This window comes from Natrix helvetica (genome assembly GCF_964273705.1).
Source record: "Natrix helvetica genome assembly, chromosome: 1".
Taxonomy (NCBI): Eukaryota; Metazoa; Chordata; class Lepidosauria; order Squamata; family Natricidae; genus Natrix; species Natrix helvetica.
The window spans coordinates 374,350,126-374,371,342 of record NC_138548.1 but is presented as its reverse complement, the minus strand read 5'-3'; the positions used below and the strand labels follow the sequence as shown (position 1 = coordinate 374,371,342).

The 21,217-nt window shown below is 48.6% G+C and overlaps 1 protein-coding gene across 5 annotated transcripts; it reads left to right on the top strand.

Moving 5' to 3' along the window:
• The first annotated feature begins 4,227 nt into the window (after positions 1-4,227).
• LOC309383803 (major histocompatibility complex class I-related gene protein-like) lies at positions 4,228-21,065 on the top strand. 5 transcript variants are annotated; one of them, XR_014173916.1, is made up of 7 exons: positions 4,228-4,317; positions 5,314-5,494; positions 6,359-6,634; positions 7,601-7,888; positions 10,716-10,794; positions 11,038-11,109; positions 14,700-14,754. XR_014173916.1 is itself a non-coding variant. In XM_081936724.1 (7 exons), exons 1-6 carry the CDS (start codon positions 4,246-4,248, stop codon positions 17,836-17,838), a joined length of 1,008 nt encoding a protein of 335 aa, XP_081792850.1. In that variant the 5' UTR covers positions 4,228-4,245; the 3' UTR covers positions 17,839-17,849; positions 19,023-21,065. The 5 variants fall into 5 exon arrangements, 4 of the variants coding, with proteins under 4 accessions (XP_081792850.1, XP_081792852.1, XP_081792851.1 ...); XM_081936724.1 differs by lacking the exons at positions 10,716-10,794; positions 14,700-14,754 and adding exons at positions 17,720-17,849; positions 19,023-21,065; XM_081936726.1 differs by lacking the exon at positions 10,716-10,794 and having other exon boundaries at positions 14,700-14,777.
• Positions 21,066-21,217: the final 152 nt, after the last annotated feature.

Sequence of the window (21,217 nt, the reverse complement as noted above, 5' to 3'; positions counted from 1 at the left end):
ATACTGGAATATTGCTATCGTGTCACCCCTGATCCTCCTTTTGTCTAATCTGCCATGAAGGAGACCTTTCCCCGTTCCTGGATCAAAGAAGGCAGCGGCCAGGCTCCAGTCGCAGAAAGCGAGGCCGCCGTCCCAGAATCGAGGTGGAACGTGAGGGGCTCCCGCTCCTTCCTCTGTGACGTTGGCCTGGGGAAGTCCGTAGAACTCTTGAAGAGAAGCCGTGATCTGGCCAGTGGAGCGGGGAGAAAGCCAGCCTGGATCCTGGAGACAGAGAGTGAAAGTGAAAGTGGTCTGCTGGGAGTTTGGGTCCCTCTTGAACTGCAATTTGGGATGAACACCTTTTGAATGGGGTGGGAGTAGGAATGGGTTTCCAGAGAGGACACCGATAAACCTCTAAGTGCTTCAGCGACCCTCTAAATCAGGTATGTCCAAAGTCCGGCCCAGGGGCCAATTGCGGCCCGTTTTCAAACTTTGAGCGGCCTGCAGCCTCTTCTCCCCACCGGTTCAGCCTGTCACTCATCCCCGCTGGGCAGCGTTTTTTCCTTCACTGCACAGCAGTTCCCACAGCTGTGCCCTGCTGCCCATCCACAGCTGGCTGAGCACCGGCTTCAAGGCTGGTGGTTATATTTCACCAGAAGACGGCAGTAGACCTGAATCAGCACTCTCGTTGCGCGACTCTTGTGACTCACAACGCTTGTGTGCCTATTTCTAAAAGGGCAACTGCAACTAAAAAAAAGGAAAGTTGTCAGCGAGGGCCGCCGCTTCCAGGACAAGTGGAAATTGGAGTATTTTTTCACTGAAATATGAAACAACTGTGTCTGCCTCATTTGCCAAGAGACTGGCTGTTTTCAAGGAATTCAACATCAAGAGGCACTACCAGACGAAACATGCTAACTACAACAAGCTAGCTGGGAACGAACGCCGCGAAAAATGGAAGGAACTGGAAGCTGCTTGAATGGCACAGCAGCGCTTTTTCACAAGAGCCCATGAGTCAAAAATGAAAATGCCACGAAGGCGAGCTACGAGGTGGCAACGCTGATTGCCAAGCACTGCAATCCTTTTACTGAGGGGGAAATTATTAAAGACTGCATGATGAAAATGGTGGAGAAAATTTGTCCTGAGAAAAAGCAAGCGTTTGCCAATGTTTGCCCGGCTCGTAACACTGTGGTAACGGAGAATTGAAGACGTTTCATCTGATATTAAGAGGCAGAGGCAAACGGAGTGGAGTTTTGACTTTTTTTTCGTTAGCCTGCGACAAAAGCACAGGTGCATTTGACACCGCTCAGTTATTGTTTCTTTTTGAGAGGAGTGGACAATGACATGAGCGTGAGTGAAGAGCTACTTGACCTCCAGAGCCTTAAGGACCAAACAAGAAGAACATATTTATTTGTTCCCATTTGTTCCTCCATAGATGACATGAAACTACCATGGAATAAAGTCACTGGGATTATTATGGATGGCGCGCCTGCCATGGATGGCGAGCGAAAAGGATCATCAACCCTAGTCTGTAACAAAGTCAGCGAAGGAGAAAAAGCTATAAAACTCCACTGCATTATTCATCTCTATGCCAAACGTCTGAAATATGATCGTGTTATGAAACCGGTGATGAAGGTTATTAATTCTATTCGCTCCAAAGCTCTGTGCCACTGCCAGTTTCAACAGTTTCTACTCGACATCCAGGCAGAACACGGAGATGTTGTGTATCACAACGAGGTAAGATGGCTCAGTTGGGGGTCTGCACTGCAGCGCTTCTACTCTCTTAGGGAGGAAATGGAGCAATTCTTGGCAAAAAAGGGACAACCGATGCCAGAGCTACCTGATCCTGTTTGGCTGGCTGATTTTAAATTTTTAGTTGACATAACATTGTGCTGAACATAAACCCTTAGGGGCAAAATGCAGTGGTAAGCCAAATGTACTTACACATCAAAGCCTTCGGGACCAAGCTGTTACTTTTCCAAAGGCACCTGTCACAAACGCAACCCAGTACCACGCATTTCCCATAGCTGCAGGAAATAATGACCAGTTTCCCACAGAACAATATGAGTGCGCAAATAAGGAGGCATGAAGCAAACATCTCATCTCTGACTGAAGAGTTTCAACGGCGCTTTCGGGATTTTGCAGCTATTGAAAATGAGACCACGCTTTTTTCCTCTCCTTTCTCTGCTGGGACCCTGATGGCGCTCCAGACCTCCTGCAGCTGGAGCTCATTGAACTGCAGTGTGACACCAAGTGTTGCAGTTGGCACCAACAGCTCCCCCTTGTCAACTTTCACCACCAGCTGGATAAAGACAGGTTCCAAGAGATTCGAATATTTTCTTTCTTTTTTTAAATTTTTTTATTTTTTTTTATTTTCAAAACAAACACCCTTCTTTACATGCTGTAGAAAGTGTATCAGTTGGTTACAAAAAGGCTTACGTGCATCTCTTCCACAGTCATCAAGCATACTTCATATTAAGTATTTTAAACTCAGATATTTATACATGTCACCATCATCATACCTCCATTTTCATTTGACTATAATTGTTTAAACGTCCTTCATCATAAAATATACCAAGATTTAATACATAACCACATACTGGCATTTCATTTACTATTTCTAAAATCCTCCAATGACACTGAATCCTTATGGCCTATTCTAGCTAAACATCCATAATATTTAATAACACACTTTTCTAACCCTCTTCTAATTGCCTCTTCTTCCCACCCCTGAGGGGAAATCGCCGAGAAAGGGGCCAGGAAGGTGGGGGCGCTTGGCTGCAGGCGCGTTTGCAAGCTGCCTGACGTTGAGCCGGCCCTTTTCTGGGAAGAGGGGAGGGGGGACAACAGCCATAACTCCTTCCCGCCTTTTTCCATCTGACCTTTTCCTCGCCAGATGGCCGGATCAACTTCAGGCAACTTGCAAATGTGCCTGCAGCCAAGCGCCGCCACTTTCCTGGCCCCTTTCTCGGCGATTCCCACTCGGGGGTGGGAAGAAGAGGCAAGCCGGCTTTTTAGGGAGTTATCCTCACCCGGCAGCGGCTGAGAGAGCCCGCCCATCTGGCTACCTCTCCTGCAATGGAATGGGAAGCTGCCTGAATTTGAGCTGGCCATCTGGCGATGCAGGTCCAGAGAAGAGGAAAGGGGAGGGGGGGACAACAACAATCGCTCCTTCAGTGCTTCCATCCCGCTGCTCCTTCCCCTAGCCATGTTGGACTTGCTTGCCCCCAACCACACTTTGTTACGCTGTTTGTTTTCATTTAGCTGCCACTCGAACTCTTCAAAGTCCAACATGGCTACTTTACTTTTACTTTACTTTACTTTATTTCGTATTTCTAGACCGCCCCCTCTCCCAAAAGGGACTGGGGCGGCTAGGGGAAGGGGCAGTTGGCCGCCCAGCATCAAATGCTGCCTTGGTCCCTTGTGCGCACGGCCACACCTCTTCTTTACCACCCCCTCCCTCTGCCTAATTTGGAGTCTGAAGTGGTTTGTGGAGGGGTGGGGGGAGAAGCGAGGCCCTAGAATAGCAGCAGCAGCTGCTGCAATAGCTGCAGAGGGAAGGGCTGCTCGGGTGGGCAGGGAGGGAGGCAGACGCGATCGGTCAGCTCCCCCTCCCCCTGCCAGCCTCACTCTAGGCAGCGTCCAGCATGGCAAATTTAAGGGACTTCCAGGGCTGAATTTATAAACTAGGGTGCATGGTGTGGTACTGTGCGTGTGGTGAGGACACGGTCGAGCTCGGCTCAAGCTGCCCTGAGACTGCAAGCCACCGCGCCAATACTTGGGACGCTGCTTTTTTCACTGGCCCTGCAGGGCAAGCCAGCTTGCGGTCCCCAAGAGGGGCGGGCTGCATGGGCAGAGCGGAACATTTCTGTAAGGGCGGCATGCCAGCAGCAGTCTGGGCGGCTCGCTCCTCCGCGGTCCTGCCGGCTGGCATGGCTGGACGGACGGACGCTGCCTGGGGTGTGAGGCTGCCAGGAGGAGGAGCTGCTGCTGCCTCTGCAAAAGCAGGCCATTTGTGCTGGCATAGATTGGACCAAAACGGGGGGGGGGGGGGGAGGAAGCATGTGCGGTAGATGTGCGCATGTGCATGGGGAAAGATTCAGGGGGGGTCCGTATATGCGCAGAGGCCGCACATTGCATAATAGGTGCTGGCACGCGGGAGTGTTGGGGGGGGGGTGTCCGCGCATACTTTCGGCACGCAACAAGGAAAAGGTTAGCCATTACTGACTTAGGGTCTTCGGATGTAAAAGGCCAGGTGGCTGGAGGGCGATGCAGCTACAACGGGCACCCCTCTTGTTCCTGGGAGCTGTGCTGGGATCCTTTGTGTGGGGGGCTGCTGCGGTGAGTGCCTAAAGGGACTTGTGACCCGGAGGGGAGGAAACAGAAGGGACCCAGAACTGTAGTCCTGGCCTGGGTCTCTTCTCCCCCTTAAGCTCCTTTCCCAGAAGGAAAACTCTGCTTTCCCTCGGGACACTTTGCTGAGCCTCCTTTAAGAACATTCGGCATTTCCTTTGTCCTCCGTTCCCCTCTGTATTCCTGGGAAAATAGCAGAATGGAAAGGAGCCATAGGCAGTGGAAACATAACCATGCTTAACTCCTGAATTTCCCTGGTCTAAATATACATACGAGTGGGGGATGGAAGAGAGACAGCAGAGGGAAGCAGGGTGGGGGTGGGAAGAGGTTGCCGCAGGAGAGTTGGGGGGCAGGCAGGGGGGAGGCAAAGAAAAGGAGGGGCTGTTGGTAGAAGAGTTTGCAGCTTTATTTTATTATTTTTTAATTTTTCCAAAAATACAGGAACTTTCAGAGCTCAAACCGTTTCCTCTCCTGGGTTGGCAGAAGAAGGGGGCGACCTGCCTTGAAGCTCCAAACCTATCAGAAAAACAGTCACCTTGGAAGGCCCCGAGGGTGGGGGAGGGGTGAGATTCCTCTCTGCTGAGCACCCTGGTCGCTGACTCTCACAAGGAAATTCCCAAGTCAATCCTTCCCTGCCAGTAGGATTGTGGTCGGAGTCAGGCACACAAGCAGCTGGCTGGGAATCCTGTGGGGTAGGGAGCAGAGGATCTGTGGGGCTACCATAACCAGATGTGGGCTTGCCCAGATGTTTTTAAGGTCAGCCAAGGGATGCTGGAGATCTTCCTTAGGTTTAAAGGAAGGAACCTTCCCAAACAGAGCAGAAAGAGGGAGACCAACTTGTTGGGGGATGCAGGGTGAACCATAAAATGTCAGAGAGGATGGAGCACCAGTGCAGACCCCCTTCATTCTCCCCTTCTCCCTCCTTCCTCTCCAGGCTCCCTCTCACACTCCCTGTGCTACTTCTACCTGCATCTGCCAGAGCAGATGTCCTTTATTAGGGGCTACCTGGATGACCAGCCTATCACTCGCTTTGACAACCTCACCAGGAAGACGGAGCCTCTGGTGTCCTGGGTAAAGGAGGTGAAGGAGGAGACCTTTCTGCCCTTTGAGTGTGTCTTCAGGACTGACCTGGAGAAGTTATCAAAACTGGACCGCCGTGCTGGAGGTGAGCAGAACCGGTGGCATCTTTGGCCAGCAGAGCCTGCAAGTGGCATAATAGTGAGATTTTCTTTCCTGAAAAGGAAAGACACCCCACTCCCTACCCCTGACCCCAATTCCTATGTTTGTATTATTCCTATGTATTTATGTTTTTAGCCTGACTGTACACCGCCCCGAGTCCCTTCTGGGAGAGGGGGCGGTATAAAAGCTTGAAATAAAGTAAAGTAATTATCTGCCTCCCATAGAAATTCTTCATGATCTTACCCAAGTCAAAAAGGGTTAACTGAAGTAATAGATATTTCTCCTTGCGTGATAAAGATTAGAGGGAAAAATCAAGTTTCTCTCTCCAGGTGGGAAGTGGGGGGGTAGACTCTCATGATGTCTAGGAAAAGGAACCCTGGACCCCACCAGTGGTTGGATTCAATTTTTTTTTACTACTGGTTCTGTGGGCGTGGCTTGGTGGGCACGTGGCTTGGTGACTCCCTCTCGGTCCAAGGGCAGCCAGAGAGAAATGTATTTCTTTGAAGTCTGTATGTGTATCCCATTTTGTGTATTGATACCGAAGTATGTCTCCACAAGGCACCAGGCTAATTGAAGATTGCAACATTGGTGGCCATGGCAGAGGAAGGATACTGTAAAATCCCCATTCCCTCCCCACCCCATTAACCTGCTTTCCAGCTCTGTTCTCCTGTGCAGGGCAACTGAAGAAGACTCAGCTGGGATTCGTGAGGCAGAGAATAGATGGGGGCGGGGCCAGTCAGAGATGGTATTTGCTGGTTTTCCAAGCTACTTAAAATTTCCATTACCGGTTCATCAGAACTGTCCGAATACCACCTCTGACTCACCCCCACCCCCTTTGGGTTTCCTTTAGGGCCTCACACCTGGCAGGTGACTTGGGGCTGTGAGCTCAGGGAAGACGGGAGCAAAGGAGGATCTTTGCACTATGGCTACAATGGGATGGACTTCATCAGCTTCGACAAGGAGACCCTCAGATGGGTGACAGCTCAGCCCCAGGCACAGAAGGTGAAGGAGAAGTGGGAGGAGGATCCAAAGTGGTCTGAGAGTAATAAAATCTTCCTGGAGAAGACCTGCATTGAGTGGCTGCAGAGATACCTGTCCTACCAGAAGGAGGGTCTGCAGAGGATCGGTGAGTGGCAAAAGGGGGTCTCCATTGAGCAGGTTTCTGTGTGTCCCTTTCCCCATATAGTTTAGCTAAGCCAGCCTTTGCAGGAAGGGGTCAGTCAATATCCTACATCACATTAGAGAAGGGAAATAATCTCCAATTCTCCTCAAAAATAATTCTTTTTTTAAAAAAACATCTAACAGAGCAAGAAATTAACGCTGAAGACTCATTCGATTTCCCTGGGAAAATCTTGCTAAGGAGAAGAAACTGATATCCTATGTTTGGAACAGAAGAAAAAGATCAGTCTGTCCCTGATTTTTTTTAATCTGGAACAACTTCAACAAATTCAATCTGGGAGAAGGGAAATTACACCAAATCCCAAGCATTACGATTATGTTGGTCAATTTGAGGGCTTTACCCCAAATTCTATGCAACCCTTTCAAAAATACATCTAAAGAGCTTCAGTGCCCCATCTTTGAGGCATCCAGAGGTTCGGAGGTGGAGAAAGATTAGAGGGAGAGGGTGGCCAAAGGAGGTCTTTGTTAAAATATTCATGTCTGGGAGAGACATAGGAACAAGGTCAGCCAGTGAATAGGCCTAGCAACTAAGTCAGCCATTGGGAGCTTAAACAGATCTGAGTCTGTGCAAAGAATTGAAACAGAAACTTAAGAAAAAAAACAGTCTGCTGCTCTGAGAAGTAAACTAGCAGTCTGTCTGAGCTTGTCTGCTAAAAGGAAACTAACTGCTTGTGTTTGTCTGTAACTCTCCTGCCTTGTGTTTACTTGGAAGAACCACCTGTTGGTATTGTACATTGATTCATCTGTTCTTATGTATATAAAGAAGTTAATGAATCCAGCTGAATCAGTTATCTGTCTGTGCTTTCTGGATTTGATTTTGCTGCAACAAACTCTGACTATCTTCCCACTTATTAAGCCACCTTGACAGAAAATTCTACAAAACCTGGTTACTCTGATATTGCTTTTTCTGCAGAGCCCCCGGTGGGGAAGGTGAATTACAAGGTGGTGGATGACAGACTGGAGGTCCTCACTTGCCAGGCCTTTGGCTTCTACCCCAAGGAGATCTGGACCACCTGGACCAGGGATGGAGAGGTCTGCCAGTATGAGACCCTCCATAGGAACGTGGCCCCCAACTCAGATGGGACTTATTATGTCCAGCTCAGCATTGATATCGACCCCAAGGAGAGGAACCATTTTCGGTGTCACCTGGAGCACGAGGGCTTGCAGGAGCCCTTAGTGTTGGCTTTCAAGCAGGAAAGAGGTGAGAGACTGGTGGGGTTGTGATGTGCAGAACTAAACTGTGGGTAGGAGTCAACCTTAGTTCAATATTTGAAAAGGATGGGGAAGAGTTTTCTGCTGCATCCTCTCATGCCTGAGCTCCTCGAGCTGATCACAACGGTGGCAGTTGAGACCCCCAAACTTTTAGTTATGGGGGATTTCAACTTGCCATCGGTGGGAGAAGCATCCGAGGTGGTTCGGGAGTTCATGGCTTCCATGACAGCCATGGACCTGACTCAATTAATTCAGGGTCTCACACATGAGGGAGGCCACACACTGGATCTTGTTTTTGTCTCTAACCAGTGGACGAGTGATCTGGGAATAGGGGACTTAGCTATTACTCCCCTGTCATGGTCAGACCACTCACTTCTCCGACTTGACTTCCCTGGTGCTACCCCCCGCCGCGGGGAGGCGGAACCGGAATATCCTAGATGGTTCCGCCCCAGGCGCCTGATGGAACCGGATAGGTTCCAGACGGAGCTTGGGCCACCTCCTGTAGACCTGACCCGCCCCCAGATAGAGGACCTAGTAGCCGCCTGGAATAATGCGGCCGCCGGGGCCTTAGACCGGGTGGCGCCTTTGCGGCCTCTCCTGCGGCAACGAACCACCCTGGCCCCTTGGTTTACCGAGGAGCTAAGGGTGATGAAACACCACAAGAGACGCCTAGAGAGTCGATGGAGATCCTCCCGTTCCGAACTCAACCGAACACAGGTACGAACCTATTTAAGGACATACCTTGTGGCAATAAGAGCGGCCAAACGTTGACATTGTGCCGCCCTTATTTCGTCCGCAGATAACCACCCTGCCGCCCTGTTTCGGGTGACCCGCTCTCTTCTATCGCAGAGGCCGCGGGAAGCCCCTCTGCAGGGCAGGGCAGAAGAATTTGGGAAATATCTGCAGGATAAAATCGCTCAAATCCGGAGGGAATGGGTCCCTCTCAGTGGGCTAGGAGGGACGCCCGAGGCGAGTCTTGAGAGACCATCCTGGGAAGAGTTTGACTCTGTTGCCATCGAAGATTTGGACAGGTTGCGTGGGCGACTACGAGCTACCACATTTTCATTGGACCCGTGTCCCTCCTGGCTTGTACTGGCATCCTGGGAAGTTACACGAGACTGGCTCTTGGGACTAGTGAACGCTTCATTGGGTGAGGGGTCCTTACCGGCCGCCTTGAAAGAGGTGGTTGTGAGACCCTTACTCAAGAAGCCTTCCCTGGACCCAACGGAGCTAGCCAATTATCATCCTGTCTCCAACCTTCCCTTTTTAGCGAAGGTTGTAGAGAGTGTGGTGGCCCAACAGTTCCCACATCACCTGGAGGAAAATGATTATCTAGACCCGCGCCAGTCCGGCTTCCAACCCAGGCACAGCACAGAGACGGCCTTGGTCGCGTTGGTAGATGATATCTGGAGGGCCAGGGATAGGGGTTGTTCCTCTATCCTGGTCCTATTAGATCTCTCAGCGGCTTTTGATACCATCGACCATGGTATCCTACTGCACCAGCTGGAGGGGCTGGGAGTAAGGGGCACCATTTTACGGTGGTTCTGCTCCTACCTCTCCGACCGGACGCAACGTGTGTTGGCAGGGGAGCAGAGGTCGACCCTGAGGCCTCTCACTTGTGGGGTGCCGCAGGGGTCGGTCCTCTCGCCTCTCCTGTTCAACACATATATGAAGCCGCTGGGTGAGATCATTCGTGGTTTTGGGGTGGGATATCATCTGTACGCTGATGATACACAGCTGTACATCTCCACCCCGAACCACCCCAACGAGGCCGTCGAAATGATGTCCCGATGTTTGGAAGCCGTACGGGTCTGGATGGGTGACAACAGACTCAAGCTCAACCCCTCCAAGACGGAGTGGCTGTGGCTTCCGGCCCCCCGGTTCAACCAGATGATCCCATCTCTGGCCATTGGGGGCGAGCAACTGGCCCCCATGGAGCGGGCGTGTAATTTGGGCGTCCTCCTGGATGCCCGGCTGTCCATGGATGACCATGTGGCAGCCGTGGCAAGGGGGGCGTTCCACCAGGTTCGCCTGGTGTGCCAAATGCGCCCCCTATTGGACCGGGATGCCCTTCACACAGTCACTCATGCGCTGGTGACGCCCCGCCTAGACTACTGCAATGCTCTCTACATGGGGCTCCCCTTGAGATGCGCCCGAAGACTACAGTTGGTCCAGAATGCGGCCGCGCGGGTGATTATGGGGAGTACTAGATACTCCCATATAACACCTCTCCTGCGCGAGCTGCACTGGCTCCCTGTGGTCTATCGGGTGCGTTTCAAGGTGTTGATTACCATCTTCAAAGCGCTCCATGGCACAGGACCTAGCTACTTGCGGGATCGCATCCTGCCCCATACTTCCCTACGACCAATTCGCTCTCACAGAGAGGGACTTCTCCGGGTGCCGTCCACTAAGCAGTGCCAGAGGGCGGTGCCCAGGAGCAGGGCCTTCTCTGTGATGGGCCCAGTCCTCTGGAATGACCTCCCCCCGACATTAGGATTACTACCGACCTCCGCTCCTTCCGTTCAAAACTCAAGACCCACCTTTTTCAACTAGCCAGCCTGGCTCAATTATAGTTTCATCTTTATCCTCCTGGCAATCTTTTAAATTTGTAATTTTATATTGGGGTATTTTAATTTTAATTTTATTATGACTTTTCCTATGTATTGTACTATGCGATTTTGACACCTCCTCCGTGAAATGTTTTAATTGTATAATATGTGTTTTTATTTATTGTACGCCGCCCCGAGTCCCTTTGTGGAGAGGGAGCGGCTAACAAATCTAATAAATTCAAATTCATGTTTTCAAATGGAGAGCAGGAAATATAGTCCTCGATTTGACAATGCGAGAGAAGTGATTTCTGTCGGAAGAGTTGGAAATGGCAACTTAATAGGAAAGGTATGAAAATAGTTGGTGTATGTGATGAGGTGATATATGAGATGATTGGTGGTGGCTCTTCCTTCTGCCCTTCAAGGCCATTTGCTCCGCCCTCTGCAGCTTTGGAGAGGGTGGGGCTTCCTTCCAATGGGGGCACTTCCCGGAGGCCAGTAAAGATTGGGCATTTCTTCCATTGCTCATCATCTCCATTTCGAAGAACTCAGCACCTGTCTAATCGGAACTTCTGAATTTCCCCTTCTTTAGCTACAATGTGGCTGATTCCTGTGGGGTTAGTGGCTGCCGTCATCTTGGTGTTTTGGATTCTCTTTCTGAGGTGTAAGTGAAACACACCCACTGACAAACATGTCTTTCTGCACTGATTTAGTTGTTGTGGATTGCAGAGCCTCTCTGAGAGTTTCCCCCTGCCCCCCATAAGACCCTTCCCCATTAACAGCATTTGGAAATTGGAGTCAGAAAAGAAGAAGAAATTATGCAGCTATGTTTTCCATTTCGTGTAAAACTCAGGATGTTCCACCTTCCTCTTGTCTGGGAGGAACTCTCTTTAGCTTGAATAGATTTACTTCAGAGAAGGAACTCAGAAATCAAAGAAAAGTCCCATAAATGATCTGGGGAAAAACCATAATCCTGCCCTTGAAGAAGATTGGGGAAGTTTTGATTAAAAGTGGGAGGGGCCCCATGTCCTGCTCTACTTGTATAACACCTGGGGGCAGACAACAAGAAAGGTCCAGTGGTAAAAGGAGCCACTGCTTCCTCTGTTATTATTCAGAGCAACAGACAAGAGAGGGAGGAAGGATAGAGGAAGTGTCTCAGTTGAGCGTTGCCAAGTGCAGTTGTTAGATAGGGTCAATTGAAGAGACAAGGTGGGCTGTTGCGAAGAGATATTGTATTTACAATCCGGGAAGAACGAACAGAGGCAGCCTGGCAGCTCTTGCTTTTACGGGAATTTGGAGCAATCACTGTGGCTTTAGCTGTTCACTCCTTATTTACATATGTAACATCCCTCCCCCATGGGTTCAATCAAAATGGTTCAACTATGTAGTCATGTAGGTAGGCGGGCCTTCGGTGGGCGTGGCCTGACCTGCACAGTTCAGTTGCTTCAGTGGCAGCAGCCTGAATGCGCTGCTTCTGCATTGTAATTCGGGTGCAGCATGTCCAGTTTTGACCTTAATTTATGGCCCATTGATAGTTCAGCTGGGCTGCAGTTTGTGGTTGCGCTAGGGGTTCTATGCTGGGCAAGTAAGAATGTATCGGTGTTAATTTGCCAGTCCCTTGGGCTAATCATTGGCAGTGCCTTTTTGGCTGACTGGACCATCCATTCAGCCAAACCATTGGCAGCTGGATGGAAGGGCGCTGACAGGGCATTTTGGATTCCCTGAGCCGCTAAAAATGTTTCAAATGTGTTTGCTGTGAGTTGGGGTCCATTGTCTGAGACTACCATGTCTGGAATCCTGTGTGTTGAAAATAGTCTCTGTAACACCTTAATAATGTTCTCTGCTGTGCTGGTTGGCATGATAATCACTAATGGGGATTTTGGGGTCTCCCATTGTTGGGGTGTGTGTACCCTGGGTGGTGCTGGCCTGAGTTCCTGGCACAACTGGCATGTGGCAACCCATTCTTCTACGTCCTTATCCAAACCTGGTCACAAGACATAGCTCCTAACACTTTCGTTCTGACAATGCCTGGGTGACCCATGTGCAGCATTTCCAGTACTGGCTTCCTTAATGATTGTGCTATCACAACTCTCTCCCCCCACATTGAACCCCCCTTTAATGCAGACAATTTGAGTTGGTGCATCCTACATGGTTTGAATTCATCTCCCATTGCTTCCTCCGTCTGTCCACCCCATCCACCCCCAGTTCAAAACTCATGCCAACGTTTTGTCTTTGGCTGAAGGTCTCGCGATCTTGGCTGCCATGACAGGGCCAGTGTTTAGCCCTGTGTCTAGCCCGATTAGGAGCATGGGTGTGATTGGGGCCAGATCTTCGATGAGGTCTTGAAGTGGGCACTGGCTGAGGCTGACGGCGTGGTTGATGGTTTTCCCTGGCCGGTATTGCAGTTTGTAATTATAGCCTTCCAGGAAAACTGTCATCTCATCATTCACGGGGACAGCGTAATTGGAGTTGGCTGGTCACCCACGACGATTCCTAGTAGCGGTTTGTGGTCCGTGATTAGATCAGAGTTTCTGGCAAGGTGGCACCGGCAGCAGGTGGAGGCTTGATATTCCCGTCCCCCATCTGCACTTTCTCCTCTACCCAGCCTAGCCCTCCATCCAGCAGCTAAGAATGATGGGCTCATCCACCTCTCTATGAGGCATCTCATGAGACAGTGTGCAAATCAAAACAAACTGCCATGAGTCCAGGCGTCCTTTCTGTTTGTTCCCCCTCCTCTCCCTCTTGCCTCCTCTCCCTCTCTGGGAACTGTACGGGGGGGGGGGGGAAGGCTATCAAGGGATGCTGGAAAACACTCCCAGGAAAAGGACGAAGCAGCTCCGCTGCCAGACATCTTCCGCTGGTGGTGGTGGTGGGAAATGGTCTGTATCATTTCCCCCCTGGTCAGCAGCTCTTGACAGCCAACAATTTTGACAGCCAACAATTTTGTCCTTTATCAGTTATAAATGGAAGCACACATACAGCATATCTTTCTTAAGATGCTGCGTTACACTCCAGTCTGTTGTCAACAAGGCCCCCCTCATTAACGATCTGATTTTAGAGGGGGAGCCAGACCTCGCAGGAATAACGGAGAGCTGGTTGGGCCACAAGGGAGGTTTACCCCTCGTGGAAATGTGCCCACCAGGTTACCGAGTGTTCCACCAGCCACGGGCCCAGGGTAGGGGTGGTGGGGTAGCAGTAATTATATGGGAGAATCTGGAACCGAGAGAGTTCACTGTGCTGCAGATATCCGGGTGTGAGTCTCTGGGCGTGAGATGGGGCCCAGGGAGGCAGCTGGGCCTGCTGATTGTACACTTGGCTCCTCGCTATACATCAGAGGCCCTGCCTGAACTCCTCGAGTGGATCGCAGAGATGGCGGTTGAGACCCCCAAACTTCTAGTTATGGGGGATTTCAACCTGCCATTGATGGGAGAAGCATCCGAGGTGGTTCGGGAGTTCATGGCTTCCATGACAGCCATGGACCTGACTCAATTAATTCAGGGCCCCACGCACGAGGGAGGCCACACACTGGATCTTGTTTTTGTCTCCGAGCAGTGGATGAGTGATCTAGGAGTAGGGGATCTAGTCATTACGCCCCTGTCATGGTCAGATCACTCACCTCTCCGGCTCGATTTCCTGGGCGCTACCCCCCTCCGCGGGGAGGCGGAAGCAGATTGTCCTAGATGGTTCCGCCCCAGGCGCCTGATGGAACCGGATAGGTTCCAGACGGAGCTTGGGCCACTTCCTGTAGACCTGACCCGCTCCCGGATGGAGGACCTGGTAGCCGCATGGAATAGTGCGGCCGCCGGGGCCTTAGACCGGGTTGCGCCTCTGCGGCCTCTCCGGTGGCAACGAACCGCCCTGGCTCCTTGGTTTAACGAGGAGCTAAGGGCGATGAAACGCCACAAGAGACGCCTAGAGAGCAGATGGAGATCCTCCCGTTCCGAATTTGACCGAACAAAGGTAAGAACCTACTTAAGGACTTACCTTGTGGCATTAAGAGTGGCCAAACGTCGACATTGCGCCACTCTCATTGCGTCCGCAGAGAACCGCCCTGCCGCCCTGTTTCGGGTGACCCGCTCCCTCTTGTCACAGAGGCCGCGGGAAGCCCCTCTGCAGGGCAGGGCAGAGGAATTTGGGGAATATCTGCAGGATAAAATCGCTCAAATCCGGAGGGAATGGGCCCCCCTCAGTGCTCCAGGGGGGACGTCCAAGGCGAGTCTTTTTTTTTTTAATTTTTTTTATTTTTCTTTAAAGGAGACAAGACAACACATACAGAACAAGAGCAGGGAGGAGAAAAGAGAAAAAAAAACCCAATTTCATCAAGCATGTCGTTTGGTTACAAGTTTTTGTGCAGTGGTTTTTACAATTAAGAATAAAGTCACTGATTATCCATTAAACATAGTTAAGTATTTCATTGAGCATTGTGTGTTCAAATTACCATTAGTATTCTTTCTTTTATGACAACCCTTGTTTCTTTACATCCATAATTATCTACTAGGTAACAATAAGTCTTTATAAAATTATATCACCATTCTCTAAAAAATAAGAATAAGCATTAAATCAAAGAAAAAGAAAAAAAAACTCATTACTTCATATAAAACATTTCTACTTTCCATTAGCCATAGAATTTCCAATCATCCACAATTCCAAATATAATTCTCCATTGTTATTTGTCAATCCATGTAGTCATTAAGTATTTCAGTCTATATTTATATCCATTATTCATTACATCATCATTATTCCATTTTATATTATAAGATAGTTACCAACTACAATCATACCTAACAATTTAAATCAATTTAAATATAAATCTTATATATTGAATACCTTATTGTTCTTATATCGTATAAGTAGGTAGTCGATTTCATAGATAAAGCTTAACACATATAAAAAGAGAAAAAAAAAAAAATGATTTTTTTTTCCCCAACATTAAGTATAGCTTTCTATTATTATTACATATAAGATAGAATAAAGGGGTAAAAAAGTTCATTTCCAGGTTTTTTTATCCAACCATTGATAAAACAACTCCCATACTTTATAGAATTGCTCATCCTCTAGTTCTCTAATTTCAAATGTAAGTTTACTCATTTCAGCACAATCCATTATCTTCCGAACAATTTCTTCCTCTGTTGGTACTTTCTCATTTTTCCAATGTTTAGCAAATACAATTCTAGCAGCTGTTAAGACATTTATAATCAAATATTTCAAATCTTTATTGTATAATCCAAGGCGAGTCTTGATAGACCATTCTGGGAGGAGTTTGACTCTGTTGCCTCCGAGGATTTGGACAGGCTGCGTGGGCGACTGCGAGCCACCACATATTTATTGGACCTGTGTCCCTCCTACCTTGTACTGGCATCCTGGGAGGTCACACGAGGCTGGCTACTGGGACTAGTGAACGCTTCATTGAGTGAGGGGTTCCTGCCAGCCGTCTTGAAAGAGGCGGTTGTGAGGCCCTTGCTCAAGAAGCCTTTGCTGGACCCAACTGAGCTAGCTAATTATCGTCCCATCTCCAACCTTCCCTTTTTAACGAAGGTTGTAGAGAGTGTGGTGGCTCAACAGTTCCCACGTCACCTGGAGGAATCTGATTATCTAGACCCATGCCAGTCCGGCTTCCGACCCGGGCACAGCACAGAGACAGCCTTGGTCGCATTGGTGGATGATCTCTGGAGGGCCAGAGATAGGGGTTGTTCCTCTATCCTGGTCCTATTAGATCTCTCAGCGGCTTTTGATACCATCGACCATGGTATCCTATTGCGCCGGCTGGAGGGGTTGGGGGTAGGGGGCACCGTGTTGCGGTGGTTCTGCTCCTACCTCTCTGACCGGACGCAATGTGTGTTGGCAGGGGAGCAAAGTTCGACCCTGAGGCCGCTCACTTGTGGGGTGCCGCAGGGGTCGGTCCTCTCGCCCCTCCTGTTCAACACATATATGAAGCCGCTGGGTGAGATCATCCATGGTTTTGGGGTGGGATACCATCTGTACGCTGTCGATACGCAGCTGTACATCTCCACCCCGAACCACCCCAACGAGGCCGTCGAAATGATGTCCCGGTGTTTGGAAGCCGTACGGGTCTGGATGGGAGACAACAGACTCAGACTCAACCCCTCCAAGACGGAGTGGCTGTGGCTACCGGCTCCCCGGTTCAACCAGTGTATTCCATCACTGGCCATCGGGGGCGAGCAGCTGGCCCCCGTGGAGCGGGCGCGCAATTTGGGCATCCTCCTAGACGCCCGGCTGTCTATGGATGACCATGTGGCAGCCGTGGCGAGGGGGGCATTCCACCAGGTTCGCCTGGTGCGCCAATTGCGCCCCCTATTGGACCGGGATGCCCTTCGCACAGTCACTCACGCGCTGGTGACGTCCCATCTGGACTACTGCAATGCTCTCTACATGGGGCTCCCCTTGAGATGCACCCGGAGACTACAGCTGGTCCAGAATGCGGCTGCACGAGCAATTATGGGGAGAACGAGGTTCACCCATGTAACACCTCTCCTGCGCGAGCTGCACTGGCTCCCTGTGGTCTACCGGGTGCGCTTCAAGGTGTTAATCACCATCTTTAAAGTGCTCCATGGCACAGGACCTAGTTGTTTGCGGGATCGTATCCTGCCCCATACATCCCTGCGACCAATCCGCTCTCACAGAGAGGGACTCCTCCGGGTGCCGTCCACTAGGCAGTGCCAGAGGGCGGCACCCAGGAGTAGGGCCTTCTCTGTGATGGGCCCAGCCCTCTGGAATGACCTCCCCCCAGATATTAGGACAACGACTGATCTCCCCTCCTTCCGCACGAAACTCAAGACCCACCTGTTCCAACTAGCTGGCCTGGCTTAATTAGAACTCTCTAACCTCCCTGGCAATTTTAAACTGTAAATTTAAATCTTTTGGGTATTTTAATTGTTTTAATTGTTGTAATTTTATTGTTATTTATGTTAACTTTGTGGCTCTTATTTCTATTTGAATTGTTAAATGTTGATGTATTTACCTCCTCCATGCCACACGCCTATATATTTGATTGTACGTCGCCCCGAGTCCCTTTGCGGAGAGGGCGCGACTGATAAATTGAATAAAATAAATAAATAAATAAATAAATAAATAAATAAATAAATAAATAAATAAATAAATAAATAAATAAATAAATAAATAAATAAATAAATAAATAAATAAATAAGGCAGTTGTACCATCTGGATCCTTTGGGGTCTTCAGCTTAAATCCATCCCAGGCAGGAGCTGCTGCCCCATAAATATTTGAGCCGTCTTCTCTTTCGGCCATTTATTAGGCTGGTGTTGGAGATGCAGGAAAAAACTCCATCAGGAGAAGAAAACTTATTCTGGTGATGGCCCTCCAGAAATGGTTCCTTCTGCTCCAGGTACAGAAGATGAGATTCAAACTCAGTGATTCTCCAGCAGGTGAGCCTGACTAATGCAGAATATTTATGAGACAAAACTCTGGGTTTCATAAATACCTGGGAGCTGAGACCACCTGGCTTGTTGGAGTGCGGAATGCACCCTCTGAGTCAGGGGTATACCACAGCTCACTACTGAGACATGTCCTATTTGAAACCGAGCCGCATGAGGGACGGGCAAGTGCACACGCCTGTGAAACCCCACTCGTATGAGTGGTGGGTGCTTGAGTGGAGAAAACTCCACTTGCACAAGCAGAGGGTGCTTTCATGTGCATGCCAAGCTCCACTAGCACAAATGGAACTTTGTGCTTGAGCACTCTCATGCGAGGGGAGCTTTGAGCATGGGCACAAGCAGCCTCCACTGAAGTGGACTATGCTCACGGGAGCCAAGCTTCACATGCAAGCACATGTGTTGCCACTTGCGCGAGCAGCATTTTCACGCGAGCACAAGCACCCTCCACTGACTCAAATGGATCTGCGCATGTATGTGTGCTTGCCACTGACACGTCCTTCCCACCCACGTCAGGCCAGGCTGCCAAGGCGGAAACGTTGGGCATCACTGCTCTGGTGGTGGTCTTCCTGAAGTTCCTTTGGGGCTAATCCCCTCCTGTCTTGATCCCCCTGATCAGCTGCTCTGCAGGAGGATCCAACCCAGCTCAGCCTCTCCAGCCCACATGCTAAAAAGATCAGTAAAATACTATGTTTCCCTGAAAATAAGTCCTGGTCTTATTTTCTTTTTGGCCCCCAAATAAGCACCAGGTCTTATTTTTTGGGGGGGATGTCTTACTTGCTTAATTTAGCACCACCGCAGCCACACCTCCCATGCCCTGACACCTCTCGCATTGCTGTCCGACTCCTTAATTCTAAAAAAGGAAGGGGAGATAGGTGGTTCAAAAAGGTTAATTAAAACTCTTTCAGCAAAGGTTATGTGGGGTGTTTTCCCAGGGGAAAAAAGATGTAAAAATTAAGCCTTTGTTATCGTTCTCCCATCCCCGGTAACCTCATCCCAGAGATTGGAACGTCAGTCTTTTCTCTTTAAATAATAATAATGAATAATGAACCATCCTTTTTCACACAGGATGTTGTGGAAGGAAGTGGGTCTTTTTACAGCAGCTGCAATTAAAATGAATATGCCCCAAACATGCTTGTTCTGTTGAAATTTTTTCCCTCTAAACAGCCAGCTGTTGTAGACTGCAAAACCCATCAAAAGGTAAAGATCCTGTTTTCAGAGGAAACCGAAGAACGGATCGAGCAACAACGTGGATAGATTTAGAAGAGGCCTCATTCAAGCGGTTGTGTTGGTTTCCATACAGGGAACCATCACTGGGACACCATTTTGATATCTCAAATCTGGATATCTGGAGAACATTGAAACTATAATGACTGTTGGATTCATTTTGATGGATCCACCATTAGTGCCAGTGTTAAAATTGATCACGTTGCCTGGCGAGGTATGACAATTACACTTTAGGTCAGATAATTGCCCTCAACTGCTTTTTAATCTTTTCAAGGCAATTTGCTTCGCCCACAAGGAGTGAAAGAAGGTCTGTGTGTATATGGGACCTTATATTTTATTGTGGGGTAGGCAGTCCAATAGCCAGACATTGCAAGATCCTTTACATCAAGGACCTGTACGCAGGTGAGAAAGAGGGCTGAGGAAATATCTACCTACCCTTCACATCCTGGACATGAACTGTTTCAACTCCTCCCCTCAGGATGCTGCTATAGGGCATTGAATGTCAAGAGAAACACACAGCCATGGTTTCTGCCTTTGTGCCGTCACTCTGCTGAACACCTAATTCCCACCGGGCTGTCTTATGTCTGTGGATATTTATCCATGTAGTAGGACTGTATTACTATTATCCTTCTCATCTTTTCTGCTACCTCCTCTTATCGGTATTAGTATTATGATATTACTTTTTTTGTATGTACAGAGAGTTTTTGCACAGAGACAAATTCCTTGTGTGTCCATTCACACTTGGCCAATAAAGTATTCTATTTCTAAAAATTTTAATGGGTTATGAGGAGAAATTTCTTATATTTTATTTGTCCTTCCATGTGGCACCAAATTTAAAAAAGGAAAAAATACAGGGCAGTGTTTAGTAGAGCCTCGATGGACTGGTATGGACTATCTGCTTTTTTCCCCAACTTCTTTTGGCTGCCCAAGCAGTCCAAGCACTGAATAAACATCTGTGGCAATGCATGGAGGGGAAGAGGGCAGTTTCTTCCCAGCTTTACAAGTTTTCATTTGGGGAAATTATCGAAAAAAATCAATATATTTTTTGTAGTTAAATTGTGCAATGTTTTTATTTAAACAGGAAAATGAGGTTGGGGGGGTGAACACCATGTCTACTTTTGTTAAAGTATAGGTCCTTGACTTTCGACCATAATTGAGCCCAAAATTTATGTTGCTAAGCGAGGCAGTTGTTAAGTTAGTAATATGGTTGTTAAGTGAATCTGGCTTCCCCATTGATTCTGCTTGTCAAAAGGTTACAGAGGTTGATCATATGACCCTGGGATTTTATAGGTCATTACAGCCACAAGGACATTTAATATGCGCATGGCTTTTTGACTTACAGTAGCAAGTATTTATTATAAGCAGCAGCTTTGTCAAAAGGTCACAGAGGTTGATCATATGACTGCAGGACTTTTATAGATCATTGCAGCCACAAGGACATTTAGTCTGAGTATACCTTTTCGGCATAGAAAATATTTATTATTAGTAGCTTTGTTAAGGTATGATGGTTGTTTACAGTATTTTCTTGAACTGGAGGTGATCCAAAAGATTTTCTCTAGACTGTAGCCTTGTTCTATAATGTTTTCTAATAAGAGTTACTTTACTACTTGCTGTCTCTCTTACCGGTACATAAATTCTGCGTAAGGCAAGCCAGCATTCTCTAGCAGATGCTGGCCCATGCATATGTATTACCTGGCCATCTTCCAAGAACAAAAATATGCTGGCTAATGCTTTTCCATTTTGTTTTTGTTCCTCATTGAGATCTATGGGAAGAATGCTTACAATTGTCCACAAATCCCCCCTCCACAGAAACATCTCTATCTTTAGGCTCCACGAGAGATAATTTGTCTCATTAAGACCAGCTAAAGGAAATCCACCTCCCATACCTGGAACAGATAGCATTGTGCTGTCTTTACAGCAGTGCTTCTCAAATAGTGGGGCGGGCCCCCCAGGGGGGGCGCGGGGCTCCGTAAAGGGGGGCTCAGCTCAAATTATTTTATATATTTTTGTTTTGCAGGTTAAAGTTTTTTTTAATATTGTGTTCCTTTAAATCCTGTGCTCTTTTAAATCTTTTCTGCTACAGTTAATAAAGCTATTCTTTGTTGTAAATTGATCCACATTTCTTTCTTTTTTAA